Source organism: Delphinapterus leucas, chromosome 9 (genome assembly GCF_059928025.1).
Source record: "Delphinapterus leucas isolate spDelLeu-1000000601 "Yukka" chromosome 9, BTC_Dleu_Yukka2, whole genome shotgun sequence".
In the NCBI taxonomy this organism is placed as follows: domain Eukaryota; kingdom Metazoa; phylum Chordata; class Mammalia; order Artiodactyla; family Monodontidae; genus Delphinapterus; species Delphinapterus leucas.
The window spans coordinates 92908326-92924184 of NC_143137.1; the positions used below are offsets into that span (position 1 = coordinate 92908326).

The window sequence follows — 15859 nt, forward strand, 5'->3', positions numbered from 1 at the left end:
CTACTACAGTCTACATTTCTATACTTTCTATTCACATACCAAAGTGGGTTAAAATCAATGAAATATTGCCAAGGAAAGATATGCCCAGTTGAAAACTTTTGTTAGGTGGTGGTTACAGTTTGAACTGTATCTTGCCATACATTAGTGATTTGCCAGATTTGGTCAAAATCATCCATGCCAACAGTTGATATAAAGATCTTTCTTTGACCGTATTACAGTTAAAACAAGCCAACAACTTAATTTTTATATATTAAGGGAATTTTTCAGGTAATCACATTGCTTTCAGATGTATTTTATGATCATGTATTAGATGTCATAGCATGTCTGTAGGCAGATGAAAGTAGTTTTAGTTAGGATTTTAGGATTGCTTTGATTAGCCAAAATAATATTTCTTAAAAGAATTTCTCTTATTCTAACACATGCTAACTCTAAAGAGTGCTTTCTGTGTTTTTTAGTCGTCCATATACTAACAAGGTCATCACTTTATGGTACCGTCCACCTGAACTGCTGTTGGGAGAAGAAAGATACACACCAGCTATTGATGTATGGAGCTGTGGGTAAGATAGGCTTATTGACTCGTTAATTTACTTGAAACTTGGTAGTGAAGTAAAATCATACCATTTGGTAATGGTGGATGTTTTTCCCATTAGATGTATCCTTGGTGAACTCTTCACTAAAAAACCTATATTTCAAGCAAATCAGGAGCTTGCACAACTAGAATTAATAAGGTAAGCTTGTGATTTTAATATTTGTAATATCTGTAGGAAATTAAAATTTTTTCACGCTTGTGTTTCTAGGAGAACATCATGTTTCTGTTGAAGGCTGATGATTGCTGAATGGAGGAGAAACTAGAATGCAGGCACTTTGATAATTGTTCTAGTAAAATTAAGGATCTTTAAGTCCCTAGATATTTTGTGATTAGATTAATGTGTTTGAGTTCCTAAAGATAAGACTGGGAAGGAGGAGTAAATATGAGGGGGGAGAGAATGAATGGTAGATTCTGTTTTTTTTGGAGTGTGGCAGTATGGAAGAATTAATGTTTGGGGATATTTTAAAGAAATACTCTTTTACATATGTATATGCACATGTGTTTATATGTATATGTGTATGCAGACACACCAAAATACATCCATGTACTCACTAGCATAGGTCTTCATTATTTGGAGCCTATTATAGGGCCTAGGTCATAGGACTTACGTGTTAATCATCTTTCTCTTTATCTAATATTTTAAATAAGTTTCTTTTTTGTTAAAGAGCTTTGGTTTTCATATATAATAATATTAAATTGCAACTTGTAAGATTTGCATGAGTGTTTCAAAATATGGATGAGAATTTTTAGGGAAGATATTGGTATAAGGCACATACATACCCATGTACTGTGAACCTTCCCTTCAGCAGACTTATTGGACTAATTGTTGCTCTACATTCCATCTGTAAATAATACTAGCTTGATAACATAGCAAGCTGAATATTTGCAGCTAGTAGATTACCACTCTATAGTAAGACTACGTATTTATTCCACCAGTTGAAGAGTATGACGACCAAGAGGTAGTTGTTTCCCATTTTGTATACAAACATTTTATTATTGTACATATGTTGTTTAATTAACTATAGACAGATGCAGTGCTTTGCAAAGACTTAACAGAGTTGGCTAATGTAGAATTCCATTCAGTGAGTCCTCTGATGAAAGAGAAGGCCATGGCCCTATGTCAGAAAGTTGGGAAATAAATGCACATTTATACATTTTTAGTTAAAATAAAATGTTTAAATCATGTATCTGTGTATCTTTCTTTTTCTTTTTTTTTTTTTTGGTAATGATTTTCTCTAACCCATTTTTTCAGTTAGCCAACTATTGTTCCTAATTGTATTTAATACTAGGGTTTCTATTAATGATGTTAGTATTTATTTAGTTTATACATGATACAAGCATTGTTCTAGGAATTTCACCTGAATTACTTCAGTTAAGTTGTGTGTTGTTTTTATAGTTAAGAAAACTGAACCTTACAGAGGTGAAGAATTTGTTCAGAGTCATACAACTAGCAAGTGGCAAAATTGAGATTTGAATCTAGATAGTTTTACCTTACTATCTAAACTTATAACCAATTCTCTATACTATGTAGTAAATAAAACTTCCTGGAACTTTTAGTTGGTATGACACAAACACCAAGAATTAACAAAGACAGCATGAAAAACTTCTGCAGAATATTAATACAAAATTTCTAAAAGGAGTGATTAGCCAGTAGTATGTAATGTTTTATTAAAAATTAACTTGCAGAGTCAAGTAGGGTCATCCTAAGAATACAAGAATGTTTTAGTTTTAGGAATTCCATTATTATAATTCATCATTTTAATAGATGTAAAATAATATGTCTATCTTGATAGTGTTGAATAGGCATTTGCTGAAATTATAAACTGCTAATTAAGTGTAGAGGCATATTTAACAATAAAATATGTATCACAAACGGACTAGATAATATTTAGTGGTGAAATACTGGAAGTAAAGGCAAGAATGAGAAAAAATTGACTAGCAGTATCATTATTTTAAGAGTGTTTTAGAAGCACTAACTAGTTAACTAGTAGTGTTAGAAAAGTGAACCCAATAAGAGGTATTCTATCATAATTTGTATCTGATAGCATTGCATACATGCAGCGTGCAAGGAAGTGACCTGAAATTCCTTGAATAAAAAATTTGGTAAAATGGTAAGTGTTAAGAATCTGTGTGTATATACACACATATGTGTGTGTGAGAGAGAGAGAGAGAGTATGTGTGTATATACACACAGCATACTAATATATATTATATACTAATACATATATTCTAAAGCAAGAGCTTTTAAAGACTATGTATCAATAATAACCAGTTAGAAACATAGGGAATGGAGAGCATGTTTAACAAAACCACCACCATATATACTCCAGGAATACTGAAAACTATAATGTTTCACCTAAAATTGTAAAGATTTGAATAAGTGTTGGAGAGGCATATCTCGTTTTTGGCTAGGAAGCCTTTTTTTTAAAACATCTTTATTGGAGTATAATTGCTTTACAGTTGTGTGTTAGTTTCTGCTTTATAACAAAGTGAATCAGCTGTGCATATACATATATCCCCATATCTCCTCCCTCTTGCGTCTCCCTCCCACCCTCCCTATCCTACCCCTCTAGGTGGTCACAAAGCACTGAGCTGATCTCCCTGTACTATGCGGCTGCTTCCCACTAGCTATCTATTTTGGTAGTATATATAAGTCCATGCCACTCTCTCACTTCGTCCCAGCATACCTTTCCCCCTCCCCGTGCCCTCAAGTCCATCCTCTACATCTGCGTCTTTGTTCGTGTCCTGACCCTTGGTTCTTCATAACCGTTTTTTTCCTGTAGATTCCATATATATGTGTTACCATATGGTATTTGTTTTTCTCTTTCTGACTTATTTCACTCTGTATGACAGACTCTAGGTCCATCCACCTCATTACAAATAGCTCAATTTCGTTTCTTTTTATGGCTGAGTAATATTCCATTGTATATATGTGCCACATCTTCTTTATCCATTCATCTGTCGATGGACACTTAGGTTGCTTCCATGTCCTGGCTATTGTAAATAGAGCTGCAATGAACATTTTGGTACATGACTTTTTTTGAATTGTGGTTTTCTCAGGGTATACGCCCAGTAGTGGGATTGCTGGGTCATATGGTAGTTCTATTTGTAGTTTTTTAAGGAACCTCCATACTGTTCTCCATAGTGGCTGTATCAATTTACATTCCCACCAACAGTGCAAGAGGGTACCTTTTTCTCCACACCCTCTCCAGCGTTCATTGTTTGTAGATTTTTTGATGATGGCCATTCTGACTGGTGTGAGGTGATACCTCATTGTAGTTTTGATTTGCATTTCTGTAATGATTAGTGATGTTGAGCATTCTTTCATGTGTTTGTTGGCAATCTGTATATCTTCTTTGGAGAAATGTCTGTTTAGGTCTTCTGCCCATTTTTGGATTGGGTTGTTTGTTTTTTTTTATATTGAGCTGCATGAGCTGCTTGTAAATTTTGGAGATTAAGTCCTTCGTCAGATGCTTCATTTGCAAATATTTTCTCCCATTCTGAGGGTTGTCTTTTCGTCTTGTTTATGGTTTCCTTTTCTGTGCAAAAGCTTTTTAAGTTTCATTAGGTTCCATTTGTTTATTTTTGTTTTTATTTCCCTTTCTCTAGGAGGTGGGTCAAAAAGGATCTTGCTGTGATGTATGTCATAGAGTGTTCTGCCTATGTTTTCCTCTAAGAGTTTGATAGTGTCTGGCCTTACATTTAGGTCTTTAATCCATTTAGGGTTTATTTTTGTGTATGGTGTTAGGGAGTGTTCTAATTTCATTCTTTTACATGTAGCTGTCCAGTGTTCCCAGCACCACTTATTGAAGAGACTGTCTTTTCTCCATTGTATATTCTTGCCTCCTTTGTCAAAAATAAGGTGACCTTATGTGTGTGGGTTTATCTCTGGGCTTTCTATCCTGTTCCATTGATCTATATTTCTGTTATTGTGCCAGCACCATACTGTCTTGATTACTGTAGCTTTGTGGTGTAGTCTGAAGTCAGGGAGCCTGATTCCTCCAGCTCCGTTTTTCTTTCTCAAGATTGCTTTGGGTAGTCGGGGTCTTTTGTGTTTTCATACAAATGGTGAAATTTTTTGTTCTAGTTCTGTGAAAAATGCCATTGGTAGTTTGATAGGGATTGCATTGAATCTGTAGATTGCTTTGGGTAGTATAGTCATTTTCACAATGTTGATTCTTCCAATTCAAGAACATGGTATATCTCTCCATCTGTTTATGTCATCCTTAATTTCTTTCATCAGTGTCTTATAGTTTTCTGCATACAGGTCTTTTGTTTCCTTAGGTCTGTTTATTCCTAGGTATTTTATTCTTTTTGTTGCAGTGGTAAATGAGAGTGTTTCCTTAATTTCTCTTTCAGGTTTTTCATCATCAGTGTATAGGAATACAAGAGATTCTGTGCATTAATTTTGCAACTTTACCAACTTCATTGATTAGCTCTAGTAGTTTTCTGGTAGCATCTTTAGGATTCTCTGTGTATAGCATCATGTCATCTGCAAACAGTGGCAGTTTTACTTCTTTTCTGATTTGGATACCTTTTATTCCTTTTTCTTCTCTGATTGCTGTGGCTAAAACTTCCAAAACTGTGTTGAATAATAGTGGTGAGAGTGGGAAACCTTGTCTTATTCCTGATCTTAGTGGAAATGGTTTCAGTTTTTCACCATTGAGAACGATGTTGGCTGTGGGTTTGTCATATATGGCCTTTATTATGTTGAGGAAAGTTCCCTCTATGCCTACTTTCTGGAGGGTTTTTATCATAAATGGGTGTTGAATTTTATCGAAAGCTTTTACTCCATCTACTGAGATGATCATATGGTTTTTAATCCTTCAATTTGTCAGTTTGGTGTATCACATTGATTGATTTGTGTATATTGAAGAATCCTTGCATTGCTGGAATAAACCCCACTTGATCATGGTGTATGATCCTTTTAATGTGCTGTTGGATTCTGCTTGCTAGTATTTTGTTGAGGATTTTTGCATCTATGTTCATCAGTGATATTGGCCTGTAGTTTTCTTTCTTTGTGACATCTTTTCCTGGTTGTGGTATCAGGGTGATGGTGGCCTCGCAGAATGAGTTGGGGAGTGTTCCTCCCTCTGCTATATTTTGGAAGCATTTGAGAAGGATAGGTGTTAGCTCTTCTTTAAATGTTTGATAGAATTCACCTGTGAAGCCATCTGGTCCTGGGCTTTTGTTTGTTGGAAGGTTTGAAATCACAGTTTCAATTTCAGTGCTTGTGATTGGTCTGTTCTTATATTCTATTTCTTCCTGGTTCATTTCGAAAGGTTGTGCTTTTCTAAAAATTTATCCATTTCTACCAGGTTGTCCATTTTATTGGAATATAGTTGCTCTTAGTAATCTCTCATGATCCTTTTTATTTCTGCAGTGTCAGTTGTTACTTCTCCTTTTTCATTTCTAATTCTATTGATTTGAGTCTTCTCCCTTTTTTTCTTGATGAGTCTGGCTAATGGTTTATCAATTTTGTTTATGTTCTCAAAGAACCAGCTTTTAATTTTATTGACTTTGCTATTGTATCCTTCATTTCTTTTTCATTTATTTCTGATCTGATCTTTATGAGTTCTTTCCTTCTGCTAACTTTGGGGTTTTTTGTTCTTCTTTCTCTAATTGCTTTAGGTGTAAGGTTAGGTTGTTTTTTTGAGATGTTTCTTGTTTCTTGAGGTAGGATTGTATTGCTATAAATTTCCCTCTTAGAACTGCTTTTGCTGAATCCCATAGGTTTTGGGTCATCATGTTGTCATTGTCATTTGTTTCTAGGTATTTTTTGATTTCCTCTTTGATTCCTTCAGTGACCTCTTGGTTATTAAGTAGTGTATTGTTTAGCCTCCATGTGTTTGTATGTTTTACAGATTTTTTCCTGTAATTGATATCTAGTCTCATAGCGTTGTGGTTGGGAAAGATACTTGATACGATTTCAGTTTTCTTAAATTTACCAAGGCTTGATTTGTGACCCAAGATATGATCTATCCTGGAGAATGTTCCATGAGCACTTGAGAAGAAAGTGTATTTTGTTGTTTTTGGATGGAATGTCCTATAAATATCCATTAAGTCCATCTTGTTTAATGTATCATTTAAAGCTTGTGTTTCCTTATTTATTTTCATTTTGGATGATCTGTCCATTGGTGAAAGTGGGGTGTTACAGCCCCCTACTGTGATTGTGTTACTGTCAATTTCCCCTTTTATGGCTGTTAGGATTTGCCTTATGTATTGAGGTGCTCCTATGTTGGGTGCATAAATATTTACAATTGTTATATCTTCTTCTTGGATTGACCCCTTGATCATTATGTAGTGTTCTTTTTTGTCTCTTGTAATAGTCTTTATTTTAAAGTCTGTTTTGTCTGATATGAGAATTGCTACTCCAGCTTTCTTTTGATTTTCATTTGCATGCAGTGTCTTTTTCCATCCCCTCACTTTCAGTCTCTATGTGTCCCTAGGTCTGAAGTGGGTCTCTTGTAGACAGTATATATATATGGGTCTTGTTTTTGCATCCATTCAGCCAGTCTGTGTCTTTTGGTGGGAGCATTTAGTCCATTTACATTTAAGGTAATTATCGATATGTATCATCCTATTACCATTTTTTTAATTGTTTTGGGTTTGTTATTGTAGGTCTTTTCCTTCTCTTGTGTTTCCTCCCTAGAGAAGTTCCTTTAGCATTTGTTGTACAGCTGGTTTGGTGGTGATGAATTCTCTTAGCTTTTGCTTGTCTGTAAAGGTATTAATTTCTCTGTCAAATCTGAATGAGATCCTTGCTGGGTAGAGTAATCTTGGTTGTAGGTTTTTCCCTTCCATTACTTTAAATATGTCCTGCCACTCCCTTGTGGCTTGCAGTTTCTGCTGAAAGATCAGCTGTTAACCTTCTGGGGATTCCCTTGTATGTTATTTGTTGTTTTTCCCATGCTGCTTTTAATATCCTTTCTTTGTATTTAATTTTGACAGTTTGATTAATATGTGTCTTGGCGTGTTTCTCCTTGGGTTTATCCTGTGTGGGACTCTATGTGCTTCCTGGGCTTGATTAACTATTTCCTTTCCCATATTAGGGAACTTTTCAACTATAATCTCTTTAAATATTTTCTCAGTCCCTTTCTTTTTCTCTTCTTCTTCTGGGACCCCTATAATTTGAATGTTGGTGTGTTTAATGTCTCAGAGGTCTCTGAGACTGTCCTCAATTCTTATCATTCTTTTTTCTTTATTCTGCTCTGCAGTAGTTATTGCCACTATTTTATCTTCCAGGTCACTTATCCGTTCTTCTTCCTCAGTTATTCTGCTACTGATGCCTTCTAGAGAATTTTTAATTTCATTTATTTGTTGTTCATCATTGTTTGTTTGCTCTTTAGTTCTTCTAGGTCCTTGTTAAACGTTTCTTGTATTTTCTCCGTTCTACTTCCAAGATTTTAGATCATCTTTACTATCATTATTCTGAATTCTTTTTCAGGTAGACTGCCTATTTCCTCTTCATTTGTTAGGTCTGGTGGGTTTTCAACTTGCTCCTTCATGTGCTTTGTGTTTCTCTGTCCTCTCATTTTGCTTATCTTACTGTGTTTGGGGTCTCCTTTTCGCCGGCTGCACGTTCGTAGTTCCTGTTGTTTCTGGTGTCTGTCCCCAGTGGCTAAGGTTGGTTCAGTGGGTTGTGTAAGCTTCCTGGTGGAGGGGACTAGTATCTGTGTTCTGGTGGATGAGGCTGGATCTTGTCTTTCTGGTGGGCAGGACCACATCCGGTGGTGTGTTTTGGGGTGTCTGTGACCTTATTATGATTTTAGGCTGCCTCTCTGCTAATGGGTGGGGATGTGTTCCTATCCTGCTAGTTGTTTGGCATAGGGTGTCCAGCACCTGTAGCTTGCTGGTTGTTGAGTGGAGCTGGGTCTTAACGTTGAGATGGAGATCTCTGGGAGAGCTTTTGCCATTTGATATTACGTGGAGCCGGGAGGTCTCTGGTGGACCAGTGTCCTGAACTCGGCTCTCCCACCTCAGAGGCACAGGGCTGACACCCTGCTGGAGCACCAAGACCCTGTCAGCCACACGGCTTTCTCTGGGCTTCTATTTCGGCCGCAGCAATGTGACTCTGGATGGTGTGAGCCACTTTTTTCGCCAGTTGGCCAAGGAGAAGTGTGAGGGCGCCCAGTGTCTCTTGAAAATGCAAAACCAGTGCTGTGGCCATGCCCTCCTCCAGGATGCGCGGAAGCCTTCTCAAGATGAGTGGGGTAAAACCCAGGATGCTGTGGAAGCCGCCATTCTTAGGGAGAAGAACCTGAACCAGACACTATTAGATCTGCGTGCCCTGGGTTCTGCCTGTGCCCCCTTTTTTTTTAAGATGGCAGTTCATCGTATATTAGTCATTATAGTCCTATTGAGAATTTCAAAAGACTTTTTTAAAACAACAGTTGATTTTAATGTTTATCTGGAGGCCTGAACCTGAAAATGGCTAGGAAAGTTCTTAAAAAATAAGGACAATTTGGCATATCACATGTTAAATCAAAATTTTAGTAACTAAAACCATTTTGTACTGGCACAAGATACACAGATGAATTAGCGCAATTATATAGGAAATTCAGAAGTAAAGAAAGTTCATATGGGCCTTAGAATATAATACAGTAGACATTTCAAATTAGGGAGTTAATTGAATAGTATTTATTGATTGCTGGTTGTGTACCAGTTACGAGTCCTGACGATACAGTGGAGGTTGGGAATTGTATCCCCAGTGCCTAGTAACTGGCACACAACTTTTTCTGCTTTCTTGTTGGGGGAGACAGAGAAAACAAACAAATTAATAAAATACATCAGGTGGTGATGAGCACAGGGGATAGAAGATGATAGCAGGAAGCGCTGTGTATGGAGCCAGGGAAAATCTCTCCCATAGGTACCATCTGAGCAGAGAGCTGAGTGAACAGCAGAGTCATGATCCTGAGGCATGAGTGTGTTTGGATTATTTTATGGACATGTTAAGTCAGTTAGGGAACCGTATGGGAAACAAAAAGAAAGCTCAAGCCATCCAGTTAGTGGCATACTGTACAGTTACTAAAAAGGAAATGGTAGATCTGGACATGTTGATATGCAAAAGCAACACTGTCACGTGAAAAGAGCAGTTTTACAGAAGGCTGTTTTTGGTTTGATCCCACATGGGTGAGACAAATTAAACACATCAAAAGAGTCTGGAATTGTTAATCTGAACATGGACTTGTGAGAGGGTTAGGGAAGGGACTGTTTTACTTTCTGCTTTATATGTTTCAAAACGTCTTTGGGTTTTGGTAAGATGTCAAATATTTATAATAATACAAAAAAGATGCTTCAATTTTGATTTTATAGCATTAATTATTTTTAAAACATGAAGAAAAAAAGGACGTTTCTGGTAAAAGAGACACGTCTCCTTGGTTTGAAGGAGGTGGCAGAGTATATTGAAAGGGGCAGGCTTTGGGATCTTACAGGCCTGGGTTCTAATGCCAGCTCAGCTACTTCCTGCTCTTGTGACTTAGGGTAAGTTCCATAATGCTATAAGTTTCTTTCTTCACAAGTAAAACAGGACAAATAATGTGCTTAGGATTGTAAAAATTAATGTGTTTCCTATTTACTTCTTCCCCTCATCTTATTTGCAGTAATGCTGGAATGTTTCCCCAATCTAAAGCCTCAGGAATGATGAGTTCTAGGGTCTACATTGTACAAATACATATAAATGAATCAAGCATGGTAATCCTAATGAGAATCTGTCTTAAAGAGCTTTACACTACAGTGGTCAAGTGATTTGTACTTTACCTGGTTCCAGAAAATACGTTAGGCAGATTACAAAAATTTTGTGGTAAGAAGTAGCATGAATTAAAAGTAATGGCAAAGAGAGAGAAAAACATAGGTGGGGACAAAAAAAGGGATGAATGAGAGCAAAAATGTTTTTATATGAGAGTAACACTTTTAACTCTAAGTGTTCTGGCAGCCAGTGAAAGAAACTTTATATCACACAATGTATATTGCTTATGGAATAAAAAACAATCATGGAAGAAATTAAAAGTAGATTTGGAATGAGAAGAATTCCCCGCACACATACACAAAGCCTCAGGTTACACAGGTAAAATTTTTACAACTTTAAAGGCATAGGTTTTGGTTGTTCCAGAATATAGGAAAAGAAGGAAAGTTCCCATATTTTATTTTATTTATTTATTTATTTTTAATTTTTAAAAATTTATTTATTTTGTTTTGCAATACACGGGCCTCTCACTGTTGTGGCCTCTCCCGTTGCGGAGCACAGGCTCTGAACGCGCAGGCTCAGCGGCCATGGCTCACAGGCCCAGCCGCTCCGCGGCATGTGGGATCTTCCCGGACTGGGGCACGAACCTGTGTCCTCTGCATCGGCAGACGGACTCTCAACCACTGCACCACCAGGGAAGCCCAGTTCCCATATTTTCAAAAGTGAAGCATGTATACCTTCATAAATCATTAGCATAAAAATTTCTTTAGACTTGTACTTCTTAATCTTTTCAGTCTCTTCTTTATACTCTTAAACATTGTGAAAGATCCCAGGAGCTTGTTTATGTTGATTGTATGTATTGAAATTTAAAACTGGGAAGTAAAAATATTTATTAATTCATTTTAAAACAATATATTAACATAACATTTTAATTGTAAAAAGTTTATATTTCCCAAACTAAAATAAGTGTTGGTGAAATGAATAGCATTGTTTCACATTTTTATAAATCATTTAATGTCTGGCTTAAACATCTGGATAAACACCTGTGATATGCTGTTTTCAATAGTCTTTTCAGATAATTGTGCATATTCTTCCTTGAAACTTCAGTAAGTGGCAGTTCTTTTTACAGGTTAGTTGTAATGTGCAGTCTGTAACCACAGATTTTGTACTCTAATATATTGAAATCCATTGGTTTATCTTACACTCTGAATAGATATTTTACCTGTGATGATTTTATAACATTATGTATTGGTCCTTTGATAATACTGGATCACTGAATTGAGCAAATCTTCTAAAGTGTAGCATTTCATTATATAGTATTTGTTATGACCACTAATCTCATCAGAAAAGCCTTTAGGTATTTATTTTGAAACTGTCAAGTTCATGGTGTAGATATAAGTCTTCTAGTATTCTGATTTTCTCCTGAAAGCTTGAATTTTATAATTGACAGTAAATGCTGCAGTTGTCTTCCTTGAAGTAATAAGCTGACTTTGTTCCTGGTTAAGAAAATGTCTGGCAAATACCCAAGTATGAATGACCATAGTTTTTTAGTTGTTTTTGCAGGTAAAAATGGTGGTTCATGAAAAAAGCACCTACTTCAGCTTGCAACTCAAATAATTGCACAAGTGCTTCTCAAGATAACTATCACTTTGTTGTGCAACTGAAGTGCTTTATGAGTAATTTCATTACTAAGAATATTGAAAAGATACGTACTCAAGTATAAGGGTTTAATAATAATAATTTTTACTGCTTCAACAAGTGCCTTCTTAAGTGAAACTCTCCCCCTCTCTCCCCACCAAGGTTATGTGGTAGTGAAGAGTATTTACTGCTAATAGTCTGGTGCCACTGCCTCAAGTCATGCTAAGGTGCCAGTAGTTTTACCCACTACTGGCTTAACACTATCAGTGCAAAGTCAACACATTGAAAAGTATAATGTCTTAATAATACCTTTGACCTTCCAGACCCCTGAAGGGTCTAGGGGACACCGAGTGGTCTTTGGACCCCGTTTTTGCAAACTGCTGATGTATACCAACTAAAAAGTAGAATACAGCATTACACTAAAATAACAGTACTTTGATTAGGCTCAAGTGGTATTCCTCTTTTGAACGAATGGATGACTAAATATTCTAAAATCTCTTAATTCGAAAATCTCTTACTAACATCATAAATATAATTCATGACATTAGTAACTCAGGGAAGAAAATGCAGGTGATGATTGTAATAGAGTTTCTAAAAATCAAACTGCTAGAACTAAAGAAGTATCCTTTTAAAATTTAAAAGCCACAAAAATAAAACCCATAGTCAAAAGGAATAAATCAGTGCTTTCTAAGCAGGAGGTATATGTGAATTTGTATGTGTCTATGAATATCTTTACTATGTGTTGTGTTTCTCAAGCTAAAAGTTATCATCTTTCCCAGTGGTAAACAATGAAAGTACTCCCAGTAAAATCAGAAACCAAACAAAATTACCTAATATTGTGTGGCATGATTAGCATTTTAACATTGTTTGGAAATTGCCACATAATGTAGCATACCATGATGATAAAGAGGAATACATGTTTGAAAAAATATAGATGAATTGTGATTATAGGTGATGACAAACCTGGAAAGCCTCAAAGAAACAACTGTTAAAAGAAAACTATGTTAGGAACCATAGGATCTCAGATGGCGATCTAAATTTTTTATGTCAAATTTCAACCATTTCCTATAACAAAACTCTTCTAGTTATTGCTTAGGAAATATAATAGGGATAGGAACACATTCAAAAAGCAAAAACTAAAACCCATAAAAGGAAATATACAAGATCTAATTGAAGAAGTTTATAAGTATACCTTGGAAATATTGCAGGTTTCGTTGTAGACTACCACAATAAAGCAAATATCAAAATAAAGTGAGTCACAGAAATTTTTTGGTTTCCCAGTGCATATAAAGTTATGTTTACGCTATACTGTAGTCTGTTAGGTGTGCAATAGCATTGTGTGTGTATACCCAAATTTTAAAATACTGTATTGCTAAAAATACTAACCATCATTTGAGTCTTTGGCAAGTTGTAGTCTTTTGGCTGATGGAGGGTTTGAAATACTGTGAGAATTACCAGAAAGTGACACAGAGACACAAAGTGAGTAAATGCTGTTGGAAAAATGGCGCCAATAGACTTTCTGACACACGGTTACCACAAACCTGAAGTTTGAAAAAAAATAAAAATCTACAAAGCACAATAAAATGAGGTATGCCTGTATAAAACCAAAGGAAGTATAAAAATGGAAATATTAAGCTTTGTAAAGATAGCAATCCTTTCTAAATTGATAAATTCAGAGGAGCAGTGGAATCCCAACAGGATTCTCTTACTTTTGGAGTGTGACAGTATTGATTCTACAATTCATCTGTAAGGAAATACTGAAAAGAATAATTAGAGGAATGAGTAGATAGAGGGGTTTGTCCTGTAAGTCTTATGAAAAATGTAAAGGTATCATATGATATTGACACCAGAGTAGATAAATTAGTAAATCAAAATAGATTCTCAAAACAGACCTCAGATATTTAGGGATTTAGCATATGATGCATTTCAAAATGTCTTCAGTAAATGATTTGGAGATAGCTAATTGACCATCAGGCACTGATTTTGCCAATATGCAGTTATCAACTGCTGTCATGTCTGCTTCCCTAATTTCTAAAACTTTTCCCTGTCTTAGAATGTCTATTTCGTCCTGTATGCTGCTATCAGTTAGATAATTTTCCCACTCAACTATCTTCCCAGAACACATAAAATAATTTAAACTGTTTAGCTAAGAGGTAATGAAACTGATTTTTATTATAAGGCTATTAATGAGCCAGGTGCTAGCTCATTTAATTTCACAGGTCCAAAGTAAAATTAATCCCCATTTTACAAAAGAGCAACAGATTCTAAGCAATGCAATTTCACCAGTATCACAGACAGGATTCAGTTCTAAAGTTCGTTTTCAAACTCTGTCTTCATTATAGTTGGCAGACTGCCTCTTGAAACTGTATTGTATGGCCCCTGTCTAATGCTTCCAACTAAACCTCCCTTAGCCCTAAATTCCACCTATACTGATTTCCTTAGTCTTCCTCCCACAAATGTTTAGACTTTGCTACTTCCATGACTTTGTCTATGCACTAATCTTTGCCAGTAACATAGTTCTCTTATTCCCTTTCCCACCTGTCTATTGTTTACTTATCCTTTGAGTTGTAGGCAAAATTCTGCACCTCTTTTCTAACTTGAGTACGTTTTCTTGTATTTCTGTAGTTGAAAGTATCCTTCATTTTCTTTATTCCATTATATTTTATACTTCTGTTATGGTGCACATAAATCTGCCAGGGATTGATTATATTCATCTAGTTGCTTGGGTATATTATGTAGTATACAAAAGTGAGAGAGTGGTTTTGACATAGTTTTCTTAAGCTCCGCTAAAGGATGTCTGGCAACTTTAGTTGTCACTTGCTTATGTACATTGGTGCATGTATTTATATTTATGTATATATGGAATATTTTTACTTTTAGTCAGTGATGCATGGACATTTTCTTTTCCTATATGAAGACTAGCTGATAATTTTATATAAAATGGGGCTTCCCTGGTGGCGCAGTCGTTGAGAATCTGCCTGCTAATGCAGGGGACACGGGTTAGACCCCGCTCTGGGAGGATCCCACATGCCACGGAGCAACTAGGCCTGTGAGCCACAACTACTGAGCCTGCGCGTCTGGAGCCTGTGCTCTGCAACAAGAGAGGCCGGGATAGTGAGAGGCCCGCGCACCGCAATGTAGAGTGGCTCCCGCTTGCCACAACTAGAGAAAGCCCTTGCACAGAAACAAAAACCCAACACAGCCAAAAATAAATTAATTAATAAACTCCTACCCCCAACATCTTCTTAAAAAAAAATGTACATTTATTCTTGAGATTCAGTATACTCAAGCATATTTAACCAATTTTTCATCTACATATTATCAAAACATTAGTTTTAAATGTTTACCAGCTAGAGCTATTTGTTATAGCATTTCTTCAGTTTACCATAACAAAGACTTACTAATTAATATAATAATGAGGGATTTCAAGATATAGATAAAGAGTAAAGCAGTTAAAATTTCTAAATACCTTGAAATCAGAGGCACTACTGAAATTGAAGAGCTTCTATGTTTCAGGAATGTGACTTTTAGGGTCCTCCTGTTGATCGAATTCAGCAGCAGTCTACAGTTCAGTTGGCTTCTTCAGTGTAGGAAATCTTTTCTGCTATTATTGCAAACTTCATTATATTCATAAGAGGTGATGATTAGGTACCTATAAAACCAGAGAAAGACATACACTAAACTCTAGTTCCTCAGTTTATTAGCATAAACATTTTAAATTTTGGTTCAAAATATGCTCAACATATTTTGAATGTTGCCTGTGTTTTTAAGATTTGATTTTGCAGATATGAAGGTTTTCTTTCTAGGAGTTGGAATGTTTGGAGTGTTAGAAGCATTCACTGAAAATAAATTGAATTCTTAAAACAAGTAATTGATTTGGGATAACTAAAATATTTAATGAAACTAGTATACATTGTATCAGGACTTCAACATTTGTATATTTAAAA

General features: G+C 35.8%; 1 protein-coding gene across 7 annotated transcripts in view; it reads left to right on the forward strand.

Moving 5' to 3' along the window:
• CDK13 (cyclin dependent kinase 13) overlaps positions 1-15859 on the forward strand; it is a 111076-nt gene that overhangs the window by 83016 nt on the left and 12201 nt on the right. For all 7 annotated transcript variants that reach the window (XM_089917065.1, XM_089917067.1, XM_089917066.1 and 4 more), the window contains exons 8-9: positions 456-557; positions 651-728. In XM_089917065.1, the coding sequence (XP_089773191.1) occupies positions 456-557; positions 651-728 (180 nt within the window). The remainder of the gene's footprint in view (positions 1-455; positions 558-650; positions 729-15859) is intronic.